The sequence below is a fragment of the Coprinopsis cinerea genome, assembly GCF_000182895.1.
Source record: "Coprinopsis cinerea okayama7#130 chromosome 7 map unlocalized cont3.7, whole genome shotgun sequence".
Taxonomy (NCBI): Eukaryota; Fungi; Basidiomycota; class Agaricomycetes; order Agaricales; family Psathyrellaceae; genus Coprinopsis; species Coprinopsis cinerea.
The window spans coordinates 2,406,597-2,423,588 of record NW_003307538.1 but is presented as its reverse complement, the minus strand read 5'-3'; the positions used below and the strand labels follow the sequence as shown (position 1 = coordinate 2,423,588).

At 52.2% G+C, this 16,992-nt stretch overlaps 6 protein-coding genes across 6 annotated transcripts; 3 read left to right on the top strand and 3 right to left on the bottom strand.

Moving 5' to 3' along the window:
• Nucleotides 1–330: 330 nt before the first annotated feature.
• Nucleotides 331–3,542, bottom strand: CC1G_08348 (hypothetical protein; the record flags this gene model as incomplete). The annotated part of the gene is made up of 5 exons (XM_001831692.2): nucleotides 331–481; nucleotides 540–1,688; nucleotides 1,745–2,243; nucleotides 2,301–2,338; nucleotides 2,389–3,542. 5 exons carry the CDS (start codon nucleotides 3,540–3,542, stop codon nucleotides 331–333), a joined length of 2,991 nt encoding a protein of 996 aa, XP_001831744.2.
• Nucleotides 3,543–4,016: 474 nt separating this feature from the next.
• Nucleotides 4,017–4,983, top strand: CC1G_08347 (tRNA phosphotransferase 1; the record flags this gene model as incomplete). Its single annotated transcript, XM_001831691.2, has 5 exons — nucleotides 4,017–4,280; nucleotides 4,361–4,558; nucleotides 4,616–4,712; nucleotides 4,763–4,840; nucleotides 4,970–4,983. 5 exons carry the CDS (start codon nucleotides 4,017–4,019, stop codon nucleotides 4,981–4,983), a joined length of 651 nt encoding a protein of 216 aa, XP_001831743.2.
• A 273-nt stretch (nucleotides 4,984–5,256) lies between these two features.
• Nucleotides 5,257–12,175, bottom strand: CC1G_08346 (clathrin-coated vesicle protein; the record flags this gene model as incomplete). Its single annotated transcript, XM_001831690.2, has 18 exons — nucleotides 5,257–5,534; nucleotides 5,590–5,818; nucleotides 5,871–6,027; nucleotides 6,077–6,245; nucleotides 6,298–6,423; nucleotides 6,477–6,580; nucleotides 6,633–7,063; nucleotides 7,117–7,403; nucleotides 7,458–7,689; nucleotides 7,739–9,376; nucleotides 9,426–10,490; nucleotides 10,549–11,268; nucleotides 11,325–11,480; nucleotides 11,528–11,587; nucleotides 11,637–11,685; nucleotides 11,736–11,956; nucleotides 12,007–12,090; nucleotides 12,140–12,175. 18 exons carry the CDS (start codon nucleotides 12,173–12,175, stop codon nucleotides 5,257–5,259), a joined length of 6,042 nt encoding a protein of 2,013 aa, XP_001831742.2.
• A 592-nt stretch (nucleotides 12,176–12,767) lies between these two features.
• CC1G_08345 (hypothetical protein) lies at nucleotides 12,768–14,487 on the top strand (the record flags this gene model as incomplete). The annotated part of the gene is made up of 4 exons (XM_001831689.2): nucleotides 12,768–13,129; nucleotides 13,152–13,446; nucleotides 13,497–14,292; nucleotides 14,399–14,487. 4 exons carry the CDS (start codon nucleotides 12,768–12,770, stop codon nucleotides 14,485–14,487), a joined length of 1,542 nt encoding a protein of 513 aa, XP_001831741.2.
• A 617-nt stretch (nucleotides 14,488–15,104) lies between these two features.
• On the top strand, nucleotides 15,105–15,480 carry CC1G_08344 (hypothetical protein; the record flags this gene model as incomplete). The annotated part of the gene is made up of 2 exons (XM_001831688.2): nucleotides 15,105–15,223; nucleotides 15,288–15,480. The coding sequence occupies 2 exons, from the start codon at nucleotides 15,105–15,107 to the stop codon at nucleotides 15,478–15,480; spliced, it is 312 nt and encodes a 103-aa protein (XP_001831740.2).
• Nucleotides 15,481–15,927: 447 nt separating this feature from the next.
• On the bottom strand, nucleotides 15,928–16,940 carry CC1G_08343 (hypothetical protein; the record flags this gene model as incomplete). Its single annotated transcript, XM_001831687.2, has 2 exons — nucleotides 15,928–16,400; nucleotides 16,454–16,940. 2 exons carry the CDS (start codon nucleotides 16,938–16,940, stop codon nucleotides 15,928–15,930), a joined length of 960 nt encoding a protein of 319 aa, XP_001831739.2.
• Between the last annotated feature and the right edge of the window lie 52 nt (nucleotides 16,941–16,992).

Here is a 16,992-nt window from a genome sequence, read left to right as displayed (position 1 = left end):
GAACATTATTCTTTCGTCCAAGCCTGCCTTTCAAGCCCATGCTCCAGTCGAGACTCGAACGTGGAAATCCCACAACAAGACGTAAGTGTCACAAGACCGATGAATCAAGCCATCATGACGAGAATGATATGCGCTAATCTACATTTGACAGGTAATACTTAGAATAAATTATCAAAAGGGGAACTAAGTACGAATGGAATGGTCAAGCATGGTCGTTTCTCTACTGTGTTATTCTTGAGGGAATGCATAGTCAATGTACCGAAAGTCAAAGAATGGGTTCAAAATGCGTAAACATGCCAAGACGCGTGCATGTACAAGCCTAATCTACAGCTAGTCCGATAGTGTAGGGCTAATCTCCCGGGAGGATGAAACGTCCCTCAGAAGCCAATCAGCATCAGCCGGGTCGCTGCTGTCTGTCAAAGTTCTGAAGCCGTTGTTGGCCATGGTCCCAACAACCCATGAATCATCAGAAGACCGTCTACTATCAATCAAACATGAAACAACGGACAGAACCTAACAGAGAAAGAAAACAAGCTTACGCGGGGGCCTTCTCCTTGCCGGTGTTCTTCGAACTTGAGGAAGCCTCCCGTTGAAGTCTGCGAGCCCGAGCACGCTCCAGGGGCGGCATCTTCACGTCGGTGTCGTAAGCAGTGGAAGAAGCCACAGGATCCGGAGCAACGCTTGTAACACGCCGCTTTGGTTTAGGTGTCTTATCCTCGATCAGCTCGATGGACATCTCGCGAGACTGGGATACCCGTGACTGTCCCATCTTCGATGCTTTGGCTTTGGGCGTCTTTACTGTAGAAACCAGGACCTGGAAATCCTCGTCACAGCTCGAGACATCCATGTCGCTCTCGTCCGAGTACCGCTTGCTACTCCTCGACGTCACGCGTTTCGGTTGGCGCTTCTTCTTGGACCGTGAATCCGATTCTTCCGCCGAGTCGGAAACAGGGAGTCTAACTGGTGTGGGTTTAGCACCCGCAGGATTACGGAGGCCCGAGGGAGTGGTGACGTCGATCTCGCTAACGGTGGGGGAGGTAGGGCTCTCTTCCCCTGGAGGCTCAGCATCTGCATCTGAGGACTCGGAGGCACCTGATGTGTCGGTCTCGTCACGAGAATAACGTCCAACATCTGTATCGTACCGGGAAGACCTTTTCCGAGAAGCACGAGGAACGAAAGAGTACTCTTCTGGGTCGGTGGTGATGCTCATTGCGCTTGAGCTCGCTTTCAAAGGCCTGGGTCGCGGTCTTGGTCTAGGGACACCGGCCTCTGCTTCCCGCTTCTCCCTTTCCCTCCGCTCTTCTTCAGCCTTCTCTCTCTCCTCTTCCTCCTCGATCTCCTGTCTCCGTTTTCGAGCACGCTCCATTACAATCAACTCCCCGGCCTCAACTCCGTCCCGTTGTTTCTTCGCCCTCGAAGTCTCCACGCCTTCGTCCCCTGCGTCCGCCGGAAACATAGCAACGCCATAAGCTGAGCTTTCGCGGAGAATCTGAAGCGCAGACTTCTCGCCGGCAGGGCCGTGCAGGTTCCTGTCCTCCATAATCAATCGGAGGCCAACTTCAGGAACCAGAATCTTCTGCGTGAATTCCTCCGGACTCAGAGGTGAAATGGAGTCGAGATCGAACGAAGAAGGCGGGAACATGTCGTAGAGGGTCTGGTGTATAATGACTGAGCCCAATTCACCGTAGCTGGCAGGAGTTCTGGATTAGAAACAAATGATGCGGGAAAACAGCTTTGAACTCACTATCCAGGTTGGGTCTTCTCGAAGTTTAAGAACTGGTCCTTTACGCCAGCCGCGGCTCGAACACCCTTCTCCTTCACTACACTCATAACCTCGCGCCAGAAATGACTTTTAGACCGCGGACCTGATCCCAGGTTGTCCGAGTCACTCCCATCTTCATCCACGACTTCAATCACATCCCCGTCATCGTCGATTATCTCCTGAAGTTCCCGCTTCATCTTCTGGATGCGAGGGCCCAGTTTCTTCCAATCGATTGATTTGGGCCAGCGTTTCTTCTCTGCCTCGGGAAGGATTCGAATCTCGAATCGATGGCGCTGGCAGACTGCGATGTATTGCGTGAAGGGTGCTTTCCTTCCGAGGGGATTGGAAGGACGAGCGTCGGGGTATGACTTCTTCTTGGCCGTTTCCAACAGCTTAAGCAGCATGGGAGATGGGGAGGGAGGAAGGGGAGAGTCACAGTAAGGGCATAAAGTGGAGGGATCCACGCTGGACGAGAGGAACACTAGAAAGGCCATGTTAGCTTCGTCGCTTCCGGCGGACGGTAGGACAAACAACGTACTTGAGTTTCCTTCCCCGAAATCACTCAAGTTTAGCATTCTATCCAGCATGAGAACAGGTAGGTACGATAAAACAGGGTCAAGGCGTACCCAATGCTATCCCGTACTTTCTTCCTAGGGGTGGTGTCATCATCATCGCTGACCCCGCTCCTGGAATGCCGTTTGCGACGAGTAGGAGAAGGTGTGCCGTTCAAGAACTGGGTGCTCAAGGGGAAAGGTTGGGGTAAGGGTCCACCATCTTCATCGTCAGTGAAAAGACTTTCTTGTTCTTTTCCCTTCTTGGGAACGAGGAAAGTCTTGTCTTGACGACTTGGTACCTCCAGTGGGAACGGCTGAACCACGGCCTTCTTCTTACCCTTCCCTGGCGAAAGGGAGGGTTTGGCAGTATCGGTCATCATTGGGAAAGGCGCCGGCTTCGCCTTTTCACGCCTTGAAGAGCCCGAAGAGACTGGCTGAGAGGTGGGGGGTGACACGGGAAAATCCTGTGGTTGTTTGCGCGGACGAGTTTTCGTTTGCTTTGGCGTTTGTTCTGGAACTTCATTCTCGTCGTCGGAAGAAATGACGCAGTACTTATTCGCGAGCCTGGAGTTACTGCCAGCCCTCTTGACAGGTGCAGCCTTCCTGGATGGAAGCGATGGTTTGTCTGTCGTCGTTTTGGCGACAAGACGAGGGCGAGGTGCAGGTCGAGAGCGAGTGGGAGGTCCCTTGGGTGGTTCATCGTACAAGTCAACATCCTCCTTGGTCCGTGTTGTGGGGGACAGTCCAGCGTCGGCATTCTTCCCTTTGGAGTCAAATTGACGCGGTTTATCATCGCCTGCAGTGCTTTTGGATCCAGACGCGCCGCTTCCAGTTTTTTTAAACTTGAGGTTTTTAAAAACATCGTCTTTGGGCTTGAACAGTGGGTGATATTCGTGTTTCTGACCATCATCGTCGATAAATCCCTTCTTCTCCTTCGACTTGGATGGCGAGGCTTCAGAGAGTGAATCCAATGGGTCATCGCTGGACGAACTGTCGAAATCATGCTCCCTGTCCTGGATATGGGGTCGTTTCCTCGTCGTGGACTTCTTGGAGTACGTCGACTGAGATTTCTTCGCTTGTTGACTCGAGAAACCTGAGCCATACTCGTCAAAGCACGCCGTGCGAGACTTGCCCGATGGCTGACTGGACGAGCCTGAACGCGTCGGGCGTCGTACACTGGAATCAGTCCAGATGGTGGTGCCTCTGTCCCTGAACCTTGCGTTCATCGACTCCATCACATCACCTCGAGGATTCTGTGCGCAAGGAAGATATAAGCGTGACAGTCGGGGGCAGAGATCAACGTCGACCGCGAAGAAAAGACATGTAGAGATTTGAGTGTCACCACGACTTCGGACGCGACGTATTAGGACATTAGCACACGTGATCGTCGTGATGACGGTGATGCGCGTGTTCGTCGGCCCCGCCCGCCGACAATTGATGGCGGCATTCCCGCATACAGCATTCCGGACATCAGTCCGCGCCAAGCCTACCCGTCCACAATCCAGCCACACCAGGCGCATAGGCATGACTTCATTCGCTCGACTGACCACGACTCATCTCTACACACAATTACAACGCTTGAGTTGCAGTCAACACATAGCCAACGGGCACCGCCTCACCATTATCAGAAACCTTCATTGGGTCTGCATCTTATCCCGTTACCACCACCTTCTGGAATAACCCCAACTTGCAGAATCGCAATGGACCGCGACGACGAACAGACATTTGCAGAATCTTCAAGACATAGAGAAGGAAAAGGGTCGGACAGGCATGGAGGAAAGGGGGGAAAGGGTAAAGGAAAGTCAAGTGGAGGCGGTGGTGGCGGAAGGGGCAAACCGTCTAGAAGCACCAAACTTCGAGGACTCGAGAAAGATTCCCCAGACGTCCGAATTTCCAAAACACTTTCATGGCTTCTACGACACGGCGCAGCCAAAGAGGGTCTTTCAATCAGACCAGACGGTTACGTGCGAGTGGATCAACTGGTACTTGCCCATTCGATTCGATCCATTAAACGAGCGCTACTGATTCTCGATTCATTCTCTAGCTAGACTATCCCAAACTCAAAGCTGTATCCCTCAACTTTAAGAACCTCCAGGAAATCGTAAAGGCAGACGCGAAAAGGCGATATGACCTGCGGTTCGAGTTCGAGAATGCAACGGTAGCGACGGAAGCACCTACCGACGAACAGCCTTCAGCAGCAGGATCGTGGTGGATTAAAGCCAATCAGGGTCACTCAATAAAGGTGCGTTTGCCAGCACTTTCCCCTAATGGAGAACGAGTGTCTGAATGTGGCCTGCAGGCTGTCGCATTGGATCTCAAGCCAATCAACTCAGTCGACGACATACCCACCGGCATCGCAGTGCATGGAACAAATCAATCCGCCTGGAAGTCTATAGGTAAATCATACTGCACTCTTGGTTAATTAGCCTTCTTACACTCTATCTAGCAACGCAAGGTCTTTCCAAGATGTCACGAAACCATATCCATCTCGCGCAAGGCGTCTCTGGCGAGAACGTCATCAGCGGTACGTCCCTTTTTCGTTGTACCGTCATTGCAATGGGTCACCAACATCCCTATCCCACCAGGCATGCGCAAAAGCTCCCAGATCCTCATCTTCATCAATGTCCAAAAAGCACTTGATGCAGGAATCAAGTTCCACTTATCTGACAATGGTGTTGTCCTCACCGAAGGCGACTCATCCGGCTTCCTCAAACCCGAGTTCTTCGCCAGAGTAGAAAACGCTAAAAGACAACCATTAGAGGGCTGGGGAGGCTCAGGGCCTATTGTCGCCAAACCTATTGCAGAAGAACAGAAAGGGAAACAAAGCGGAGGAGGATCACTCGCGGTAGAACCACCAGCGATTGACAGCCTCAAAATCGAATAAATTAGCATTTACGTTTGCTTCTATGTGGTATTACAACAGAAAATACATCGAAAACATTAGAAAGACCTCAAAGAAATCTGTGGTTTCGCGGCGGCTTGTGTGGTAGCTCCGGCAGTACCACCCACAGCCCTACGAATCGATTGCTCCAGCAACTCCCGAACAGGAGGGTCTAGTTTTGCTGCGGCATCCTTAAATCCAGCAGGGGAAGCGGTAGCAAATGCAAGGAGCTGCTTCACAGTCTGCGACGAAAGTGACGCGATGGGCCCTTGTGACGGAGGAGAGTTGAGCAATAGAAGTGCGATGGTTGGGAGCAGCACTCCGAGTACCCGCGACTCTGCAAACAGTCAGTAAACCACGCTCCTGTTCCAGAAAGGTTAGAAAACACTCACTGTGATCCTCGGCCGTGGCAGCAAAGAATGCAGCGAAAGCCTTCCAGATTTCTCCAATCCCGGCCAAGTGCACGTCCGTCAGAGTACCTTCGTGAACGTGAGGTGCCATCTTCGCGATGTATTGAACAAGACCAGGAATGAGCAACTTCACACATTGTCGCAATGTTGGGTTGCCAGCCGAAGCCGCCATGATAAGCGTTTTGGCACAATGTGCTGCGGTCAAGGATGTCTACGTGGGCGATCAGCGCAAAACCTGTCAAGGATGGCCAGTAGATACGCACCTCGTCCCCATCTACCAGCTTCTGCGAAATGAGCAGGCAACAATGCTCGATCACTTGCCGTCCCAGCTTGACATCTTGAGGAATAACTGTCAGCAACAGGACCGCGGCCAGTAGATTGTTCTTGATCTTCTTGGAAGCGCCAGGCCCTTGCCGGTTGCTTTGTGGCAGTTAGCATAAAGTCCCAGACGAATAGAAGGTGACCTTACCTCATCTCATCGACATGTCGGAGGCACGTAGACAACAGCGCGTGCATCAACTGACTGTAGGTCTCTTTATTTCCAGGACCAGGTGCAGGTGGCAGGTCGAGCAAAGTCTTGAATGCCGGAAGCGTCGGGCCAACCAGGTCGATTTCAGGAGATTCATCCTTGAGGAGATCTAAGAGAATTCCATCAGCAAGCAACCCAATCCCACGGCGGGAGGCACGTACCGCAGTACAGAAGAATACCAACTCCGCGAACATCTTCTCGTACAGAAGTTTCCAGGCCTGTGGCTATAGTGCTGAATGCGGAGATCGCGGCCGATACCAGAGCGACCTTATCACTCGGTGAACCACCTGAATGTCGGGGTCAAGGTCTGCTTTTAACATTTTACAAAGATGCAGCGTACGAATAATACCACTTCTTGAGGCAGTGGTCGAGTTCCTGAGAATTTGAGAACATATCCTGAGACAATGAGAGCGAGGCGAAGTCAAGGATAGCGGATCTTCATCGCTACAGCGACGAGTCAGCGTCTCTATCCAGGGATGGGGAGTCGATCACTTACGAACTGTCACTCTGTGTAGAGGCAAAGATAGACAAGGCTTCGATGAGATGAACTTGGATGTCGGCAGGTTCCGTCATAGCGATACGATAGAGCAGACTGGTAAACTCGTCGAAAATGGTCGGTTCCAATATGGCCTTTCCTGCATATTCGGGTTTGACCAAGCATTTCAATGCTTGCAGGGCCGCAATGTAGTCGGATTGTCGCTGACTGGAGCCCGACGAATCAGATGATGAAGTCGAGAGGGCCTCGTAGACCAGGCCAAATAGGATGAAGAAGAACGCCGAAGGTTCCTGTTTGGGACCTTGACTGACAAGAGGCTTCTCGTTGGGACCAAGTTCGCGACCATCCATCGCAGCGACGATATGAGGATCGTTTGTTTGCATGGACGTCGCAACGGCTTGGAGGATAGTCGCCCATGTTTCTCGATAGTACTGATAGGGAGGGATGTCAGTGCAACGTTACACGGGAGGTTAACAAAGCATACCGGTAACAGGACCTCCTTTCCAAGACTCGAATGGGAGGAGTCGAGAGCGATGGACGTTGAATCATGTAAGAACTCCGAATCCACTCTGATACTCGCGTAGTCCCTTAGCGATGCTATCCAAAGCGATGCTAGAACGGGACGGTAAGGCTGGACCACCTTTTGAAGGTAGCTTTGTTGCGTGCTTGAAACCTGGAGCTGAGCCCATGCGGAGAGGGTGCAAATACGCAACATGGCCGAGGCATTGGGGCTCATCTCCCCAGTCTCTCCGAGGGAAAGCATTCCAGATTCTAGGTGTACGAGTCAGCTATACAAACAGGGAGGTCCAGCAAAGTACCCCATACCTTTGGACTGCTCCAATGCGCTCGTAAGGAGCTTCAAGATCCGTCCCATTCGGCTGACGTCCTTGACGACCCCGCACCCGACAAAGACAGCACAGGCATGCACTGCAGACGCGAGAATCTCAGGTGTTGAATCCGATGAAAACGCCGGTGTCAGTGCAGCAGTAATAGGGGCTTGATGTTGTTCCAGCAGAAGGGCATCGTCATAAGCAGGATCCGGGGACGAGGCAAAGACCTGAAAGCAGTTAGGGCTAGATGCGGGCATGCTAGACGGGCATACTCACTTCGATGACATCCCGGAGAACCATTAATCCTTCCAACCTAATCTCCGTCACATATGCCGCAGACGCTGTGAACGCCATCTTGATCAAATCCGCTACACGGTTGTACAAGAGCCCTTGAGTTGGAACGCCTTGAGACCGAGCGTAGATAGCGTTTACATGCTCCTTCCTTCCACTGTTTGACACGATCGTACAAATAGTGTGAAGGCACTGCAAAGCAAAAAGCTGAGTTCGCCACCTCGAAGTTGCATGACCGCGCGAAGCCGAGGCGTTTCCAACATTCAACGATTCCCCTTCATCGTCGCGAAGGCCCTGACCGACGGCTGCGTCTGCTGTCTGCTGCGAAGCGTTGGTGCGCGACATGATCCTTTGGCAAAGGTCGATCCATGCTCCCGGATTATAGATCACCGTCTGTTGCAACCAACTGGTGATAACGTTGCGGACACCCTCGACCGAGGAATCATCATCCAACATGGCAAACAAGTCTTCCACAAGCCTGTCTCCTCCCAACTTAGACATCGCCAAAGCGTCCTTCTGAACGAGCTGGTACAAGGCATTGATCGATGCCAGTTTGAGTGGTCGTCGACCCGAAGACAGATACTTCCTGAACCTCTTCACCAGATCTGGAGTGTCGACGTGCTCGGGAGCGAACATGAGGAAATGTTGGATACACTTGATTGACTCGACACGGATCCCATCGTCTTCTTCTCTGGAGAATTCGTGGACAAGGTTGAGAATGAGCGTCCGGACTCGTGGCGATTCTTGGATGTCAGGGCCAAGGACGTTGATGATAGCGTCGATGATTTGGCACATAACAGGGTAGGCCGGACAATCGCCGCTGATGTTGGAATTTCCTAGCGTTCCCCCTTCCTTCTCGTGAGACTCCATAAGGTAAAGCTTGAGGAGGAGCCCGAGCGTTCCTGTCACGTACGGTGCATAAGCTAAACTTGCTGCGTTGATAACCCTGGTCAACGCATTCAGTGCCCAGAAATGGACCACTGGATGGGGATCGTTGCTCAACGACATCAAGACGTTGATGGTCGTCTTGAGCAACGCTCCAGCAGCAAGTCCACCAACGTGGGTGTAGATAGACCCAAAAGCCAGGGCACATCCTGCGCGACCGTACGGATTTCGGTTGGAAACAACTTTGTCCACCAGATCCTTGATCTGGCTTGTCAAGTAGTTGGTTCCAGATAAGCTCGCCAGACGACCCATGGACTCGCTCCCTGCTGACCTGAGGATTAAGTCTCCATCGATTATGGCTTCCATTAAGAATGGAGAAAGCAAAGAGGTAACTTGGCCATTGCCAAAGGTCTCCCGGCCCTGGCGGGCATGGGAGGTAGTCGCCACCCGCAGCGCAAGGACGATGGCCACTGCTGCATTGATAAAGACCGCTGATTTTCTCCCTGCATTCTTCTCTAGCCGAGGGGATCGCACAGACTCCAGCAGCTGGTTGATGATCTTAATGCTCGAGCTGAGGTCTTGCAATGGCAGCAGGCGAGAGAAGAGGTCAATTGCGGAGTCGACAACGGATGTGGCCCCTGGTGGCGGTTCTACGAGCCTGTAATCCGTCTCTGTAATGACGCTCTGGCACAGGGAAAGGGTGTCGTGTTCACATGCTCCAAAGATAGGCGTCCGTAGCTATTCGATGATGTGAGCCCAGTACACTCTATACGGTATTTGCACTTACCAGCGTCTCGAGTGATGCTTCGATAGAGTCACGGTTCAGGTAATCCTGATTGGTAGACGACGATTCCCCGTCTACTCCAATCCCGCCATAATCCACAATGTCGTGGGACGTCACGCCATAGGCATAGCCATCCGTGCTGTTCCAGACAGTGGTAAAGCTTCCTGAGGAAGAGGCAATCGCGGCTTGTACGGAAGAACCGGTGTAGCCCTCAGGGCTAGCGAACAGCGAAACCGCAGACTGCAACAGAGTCATCTGCGTAGATTCTGCTATACTCGAAAAGCCAAGAGCACTGAAGCACTGGTAAACCCTCCTGCGCAACAATGCTTCCCGATCCCGCATTGAGAGACCTTTTCGGGGAATGACAGGAGGTTGTGAATCTGCTGGGTCTTCGACATTCTGGGAGATGAAATTGTTGGCAAACGAGAGCGCGTTGCTCAGTACCGAGGCAACTCTGCGAGCGACGTCGAGCGTGACGAGAGTCGAGGCATTGAATTGTAGGAAGGAAAGGATGGCACCGAGTGCACACTCCCGAACGTGCAGCAAAAACAACCAATCAGCGACCGAGCGGACGGCATTGTTCGCTGTATCTTTGTTGGTTGGTTTTGGCAGAGCGTTTCTCCACAATACAAGCAGTTGGGATAGGTGAGGTCGTACGAAGTTCGGGCCTAAGGACATGAGAGCTGAGATCAGGGTCCATGAGACCTCGATTTCAACTTCCGCGACTTTGAGATCGTGTTCTCCAGCGCGCTTGAGGATCTGTGTGGCAATGTCGAGGATCTTGGCAGTGACGTCGTAAGACACGTAGAGTGGTCGTTGAGGGATGATTGAGACGAGTGCAGCAAGGCCATAGGCGTGGCCAAGTGCCCTGGCGGGGACATCTGCAGACGCAACGGGGGTAACCAGTGTCGCCAAATCCTTCTGAAGTTTGTCCACGACGACGAGTATCGCTTTGGGGAGGCGAAGAGGAGTAGAATAGCAGAAGCACCGCAGGGCCCATGCAGCATTGACGCGAACCGTGTGGTTGGGGTGAGATAACAGTGTAACCAATGGTTCAGCCAAAGCGTCCTAGTAAATAGGGTAGGTCACCACGCGGGCAGGTTTCAAGCAGGGCGAACAATCGTACCTGTACAGGGGGAGGCGCATTGCCTAATTGTTGAAGTAGTCCTGCCACCTCCCGCAAAACAATGACGAGTGCAACCGGACTTGGGGCAACCTGTCCAGGCATCATAGCGGGCCATCTCTTGAGATACGATGTTGCCAACTCCCTGATCGCGGTAATTTGCCCTTGCTCGCTCAGCATGCGGACTCCTATTAGGTCGCGTAAAAGGATCGCTACTAATTTCCGTGTAAGGAGGGCCTCGTAGCGATTGAGGGTGTTACGGGGGTACAGCACGACCTCATTCAAGAGGTGCGCGACGATCAGCGAGAAATTGCTTTCCACGAAGTTTGGTCCTAATTTGTTGAGCAAAGCAACATAAAACTCGAAAATCCCAACACGGATCTTGCGAGAGAGATGGTTTCGGTTGAGATGGTTGGATAACAGGATGAGCATCTCTTGCGGAGGCATCATAGCTTTCAAGGTTTCCGCAACTACATGCGCAGCTGCGCCTGGTTCATCAGCCAGTGATTCTTGATCTTTCTTCGCCTTTGGATTGGTTTCTGGCACTGCGACAGGGCGCTCTACTTGAGTTAACGAGAGGAGATGGCCTATAAGATGTGCATGGCTCTGGCGAGTAGTCTGATCAATGTTTTCAAGGTTCTTGACCGACGTGGAGAGGATGCTTTCGATATCGCTCGCAGTGGGGTGTAAGGCGTCTGGCTCAGAGTAGATAGTGACGATGACCTGTAGGGGAAATCTCGTCTACTCTCTGGAAAGTTTCGGGCATGGCATATACTTACCTGACACGCGGCACGTTGCACGGGGAGACTCTTGTCTGTTAGAGCGTATCTCATTTGCTTCAATGCATCCTTCAAGGTCGATTCTTGCACAGCTCGCTTCGCAGTCGTCAGCGCCTTCTGGAAGGCAATCAACGCTTGATACCGTAATAACGGGGACTTTAGGATTGTCAACCAGCGCTCCAATTCGAACGCAAGGAACGCACCGAAGAGGACTTGGCCGTTTTGAGAGACACGAGGGCGATTTCAGCCATAAACGACATCAACTTAGGACGAGTTAGTTTCCAATTTACTTGACATTGAATGGGCACCTACATTGGAACCAAATGCCGCCATAATATCGCCAACGCAAGACCAAGCTGCACTACACTCAGGTCAGTGTGAATCCATTGGTCGTTCACAGCCGGCGCCTACATTTTGACAGTCTCTTTGTCTGATTTGACGTCGCCGACGAGTTTCATCAGCGCTTGGAGGGTATCAAACATGGTTCGCGTCTCGCCGCGCGAGTAGAGAGCTACGAAACATCTTCCAACGACTCTTCGTATTACACGCCCAGGAGATGGGTAGCCTTCGGTTCCAGATATGACTTTGAGAAGGGTGGATTCGACTTCAGATTGCGCTGGCTTTAGGTCTGCCTGGACTTGGATCAGTACTTTCAACGCCCTCGAGATGCAGAGTTACACACGATAGGTATGTCGAGTAAAGCCTTTTCTGTGCTACAGAGCCATTGAAGGAGATAGATCTCGCCATTCTCCCCTGTAACTTCGGACTACCATAGCTCAGTTTCTGCATTATAAGGACGCGGTCGATGTACACACCTCGACAATGCTTTCAATCTTCGAGTCGCTCGTCATGGACCCTTCGCTCCAGGCGTTGTATTGGGCCGAGTATTGTGGTATTTGTGGTCGTCGCCGGGTCGTAACGCAGGCTGCGGTGGATGTGGATGCTGATCAAGAGCTGTCCATCACGGCATCAGGCTCGCCCGACAAAGTGGGCGCGGGAATCCCGCCCTGTGGAGTTTGAATGCGATCCAGGTCAACGGAGCTGGTATTCGGTGAGACGTTGACATCTGCTTCTTCACCCCACATCATTCCGTCAAGGCTTACAGAGTTCCAGACTGCAGTGACCGTCAATAATGTCTGATTCAAATCCACAGAAAGACTCCCCTCTCCTGAGGCTACCGGGGGAATTGTTGCTGGTGCTTCTCGAGTCCTTGGAGCTGCCGGATTTTCTCAAATTGCGTCAAGTGGGTCAACACGAACGTTGTCAATTGTATACCGCTGATCCAATTACCAGTGCAACCGACTCCTGTTCCAAGTTTCTCGGGAACGCGCGCTGTGGATCTCGATTCTTGCGAGCCAAAGGCAGAATCTGCCTCTCCCCGCAATCCCTGGCTCCTTCAACGATGATGTGAGTGGGAAAGATGATCTAGACGGCTTCTGTGACATGTCAATCGACGATCTCGAAAAACTTGTCGCCAAATTCTACCGAATAAACAACCTGTGGTCACAACCCCGGTCGCCATCGAGTGTCTGCACCCTTCCACGAGCTCGAACGCTCGAGGGCAGCACGACGAGTCTGTTGGGTCTGGAGGTTCTCTTGGACAGATGGCTGCTCGTTCTAAGGATGGAGGGAAGGATGGAGATCCATGACCTCTCCCCTTCCAACCCGATACTCGGCGGCATCGAGGCGGAAACCACCATCTTGAGTAGTACGGTTTCCTTGGATTGCGACGGGTGGGGGTCCTACGCAGCCCGTGCAGATCAAGATTCTGGGCTCATATATATTGCCCTAGTCAGAACTGTCGAGTGAGTTTGCCTCCCAGTCTAGAACAGCAGCTGGATTGACTGGCGCTAGAAGACCCTTTCATCTCGATTTATGGCAGTTCTCCGTTGACGGAGCCATCCGCGGGCAAAGGCAGGATGACAAACTGCTGAAGCGGCTAATGCGGAGAACCCTTGATGTTCCGAAGCTCGTCAGGGACATTGACCCTACCAAACGATTGGTGGCCTTGTCTGCCCTGACGGCAGTAGAACTATTGCCCTGGGACGACGGTATAGCCAATAGCCCTACTGTTCCGGGGACCATACCTGTTCCGGGATATGACACTGATAGTGACGACTATGTGCGTATCCACTCTTTCATACATGATTTGCCGCCCTAACCTATATAAAGTGGAACGGTATTGTGAAGCTTCAATTCCTCGGCCCCTTCATGCTCATTGCGAAAACTCGTTCGGTTGAACTACATCACTACTCACCCGCTCTCGCCACCAACACCGGCCGTTTCCCCCTTTTGCGCCACACCTTCGAACATAGGACTTTCCGCGAGGTTGTGTTCTCGCACTGTAAGCACTCCAAGTCCGACTTCAAGGAGACATGGGAAGTTAAGATGCTTGCTTCCGATGTAATTCACGGCCTTTTCCAATTCGAGGTCAAGGTCACTCTTCCACTCGCGAACCCTGCCACCACAGCTTCGTCGCAATCGGATATTCACCCTCACTTGGACGTTGAACTGACTGGACTGTACCCCCTGTCACTCCTCATTCCACCAGCCCCGTGTCCTCCGAAAGCATCCGGATATCTCATGAATCGAGAAGATACCGGCACCCCAACGCCAGCGAGCTCTCATCTTCACTTCCAGAACGGATTCGGGCCATTCGGCCACAAGTCACCCTCTTCCATAACACGAGGGTTCTTGAGCACATTCTGCATCGGACCGCAGGGCAAGCGGGCACTCTGGGTGGAACGGGCCAGGTCAAGCATTAGCCGCGAGGTGCAGGTATGGGATCAGGGAATGGTCCGCGAGAGAGGATCAGGTTCGACACTCTTGGAGTCGAGTTCCTCGACAAGAGAGAGGACAGGAGCGCCCATTCAAAGGATGATAGATTCTTGGGCGGTGCAATTTGGCCATCGGTGTGTGGAGATGGAAAAGAACGTGGTGTATAAGGCGGTGTCGTACGATTTGAGGGGTGAGTGCGGCAAGTTATCTCAATCGTTTATTTGTTGTGGGATGTCAACTGAAATCCGGTCTCTCCAACTTGATATCAGATGATATCACACATTGTTCATTCTCAGAGACGATGGGTACCATTGTGCTTGGTACCCGTGCTGGTAATATCCGAGTGCTTCCTCTAGAGGTTCGTAGGAAAGGGGCTGCCCAGTAATTAGCGTGTAAACAAACTGTGTATTAGTACTCTCAGAAGGATCGTTGGAAACACACAAGTCCACTTTACATAGCAGGGAAAGTTCTAATCTGTGACTTGAAGGGAACTTTTGTGCAGCCTGTGCTGCCAAGTCGATCCTCCTCTACGGCGGCTGGGCGCTTATTCCCTTTCTTTGGTCTTGTTATCCATCAAACCTAATACAGTCCGTTTTTATCGGATCTTCACGATGACGAAGGAGTCTGAGCGCTACTGACCGCCCATTGACCACGACGAGCACGACGGCCTTGACAATGCTGCAATCTGCTCTACGAAAATCTTTTCTTACCACCGCAAGATGCTCTAATACTCTTTCGCGATCAATCACTTCTCGAGGCCTGGGCCAGGCTTGGTCGAAGGCCACCGCCAGCAAATGGGAAACCCCGGCATCCTCTAGGTCGTCTAACCACCACCTGCACAGAAGACATTTCTCTTGGACACCAACGCGGCCGCACGACTCCAAAGACGGGGCTTGTAGCCACACAAACCACCCTGAGGCAAATGCAGCCAGCACGGAAGCATCCAGCTCAACACCGGCTGCTTTCCCAGGAACTCCGTTGACGCAACCCGACGAACCCAGAATGGCTATCGCATTTACATGCACAGTGGAAGGATGTGGACATCGTCAAGCGCATATGTTTACAAAGCGGTCGTACGAGCGGGGAATTGTTATCGTGACTTGCTCTGGTTGCAAAAACAGGTGCGTCCACCCTTTGTGGCTGGAGACCGTTGGAATGTACTCATCCGTTCCTTCCTATTCCTAGGCATCTTATTGCTGACCATCTAGGGTGGTTCAAGAATCTCACAGAAGAAGGCACGCATGTTACTATCGAGAAATTAGCCAAGCTGCAGGGACAGCAGGTGACCCGAGGTTCCGTCGACGTGAGCGGTGTGTTGGAATACGCTGGAGAAGCAGAGGCTCAAGAGGCCACCCAATCCGGTGGCGCACCGTCATAAATGCTTCGACCCGAGAGTCAATGATTCTGAAAAGTACGCTCCGCGTCCAGATTCGACGCTGAGGTTAGACGCCAATGTACTCTACGATAATTCGCTAATTCTCGCCATATATCCCGTTTAATTTTAGACCTCGATTCTTTTCAAGTTTGTCCTGCAGAAGCAGTGGTCTTCATGGACTCCCTAGGTGTCCTCGCCGCCGCGGTACTTTGCCCGCCGTGTGAGCGCTACCGATCGCAATCTGCTCTGCGAAAATCCTCCCTTGCCCCGCAAGATGCTCCAATGCTCTTTCGCGAGCAATCACTTCTCGAGGCCTGAGCCAGGCTTTGTCAAAGGCCATCGCCAACAGACGATAATTGCCTAATCCTCACTGTATGACCCGTTTAATTTTAAACCTCGACTCTTTCCAAGTTTGTGCTGCAGCAAGTGTTATTCGTTGCCTCTTCGGTATCAATCATCTCCTTCCAGCACCCTGTCGTACTTCCTGAGCAACAGTCTCTCCACCCACCCGTCCTGCGGGAAGTCCTTCTCCCACTGGTTATGCAAATGGACGGAGAAGACCTTTCGCAAGATCTCATCCAGCAACCCCCCGTCTTCGGTGCTCATCACTCTCTCGCCCTGTTTTCCCGACCTCTGAGGTATCCACCGACCTTGACCCTCGCCATCCTTCTTGAAGGGATCCGGAAGCCTGTTGTCAATCCTGCAGGACCGGCCATCGCTGAAGCACCATGGAAGGACCTTGAACGGTGGGACACCAGCTCTGACCAACCGTCTCCACAGTTTGGTATAGAGGATGGAGCCCCAATCGGTTGAGCCTGGCCGCGGTGGAGGTGACGAATCCATTATATGGAAGGCTTCGCACAGATAAGCGGAGTGTGCATGGAAGTGCATAAGAGCGCCATTTAATGGTCCATATGGCTTGTCTAATGGGGAAATCAGAAGGGAAGAACAGCGACTGGGGATTGACGAGACGCACTATAGCAATCCCATTGGGTTACAAATTCATGCTCTAACAAAGGTCGAAGACTTCGAGTCAGTAGAGAATCCATGTCAACCCAAACGCCTCCAAAATTCCATAGCACCAGCAACCGCAGCAAATCTCCGTCTACCCATGCCTTTTTGTCATTCGTGTTCAGCTTGTCGCTCCCCTCCAACGCCGTTCCCATGGCCAGCTGCGAGATTTCCATCATCTTCACGGAGAACGAATCAGGAAACTGGCGAAGGTATCGTTGAATGATGGCATTCGTCCGCAAGTCTCCATTCGACCACAAAATCAGGTGCGAGTCCGGTAGGGGCTGGGTGGCAAAGAAAGATTTGAGCATGTATTCTTGGCGCGGTCCGAACGGTATTAGGTCTGTCCTCCAGTATGTGTGGTAGAAGGTTTGTTGCGCTTGCGTTGCGACATCTTCTCCATTTCCATCGTCGCCGCTTCCGACTATCCCAGCGAAGGCATAGCAATCCATGCCTCGCATCATATCCAACCCTGAATGTACCTCCCATCGTGACCGCTTCCTC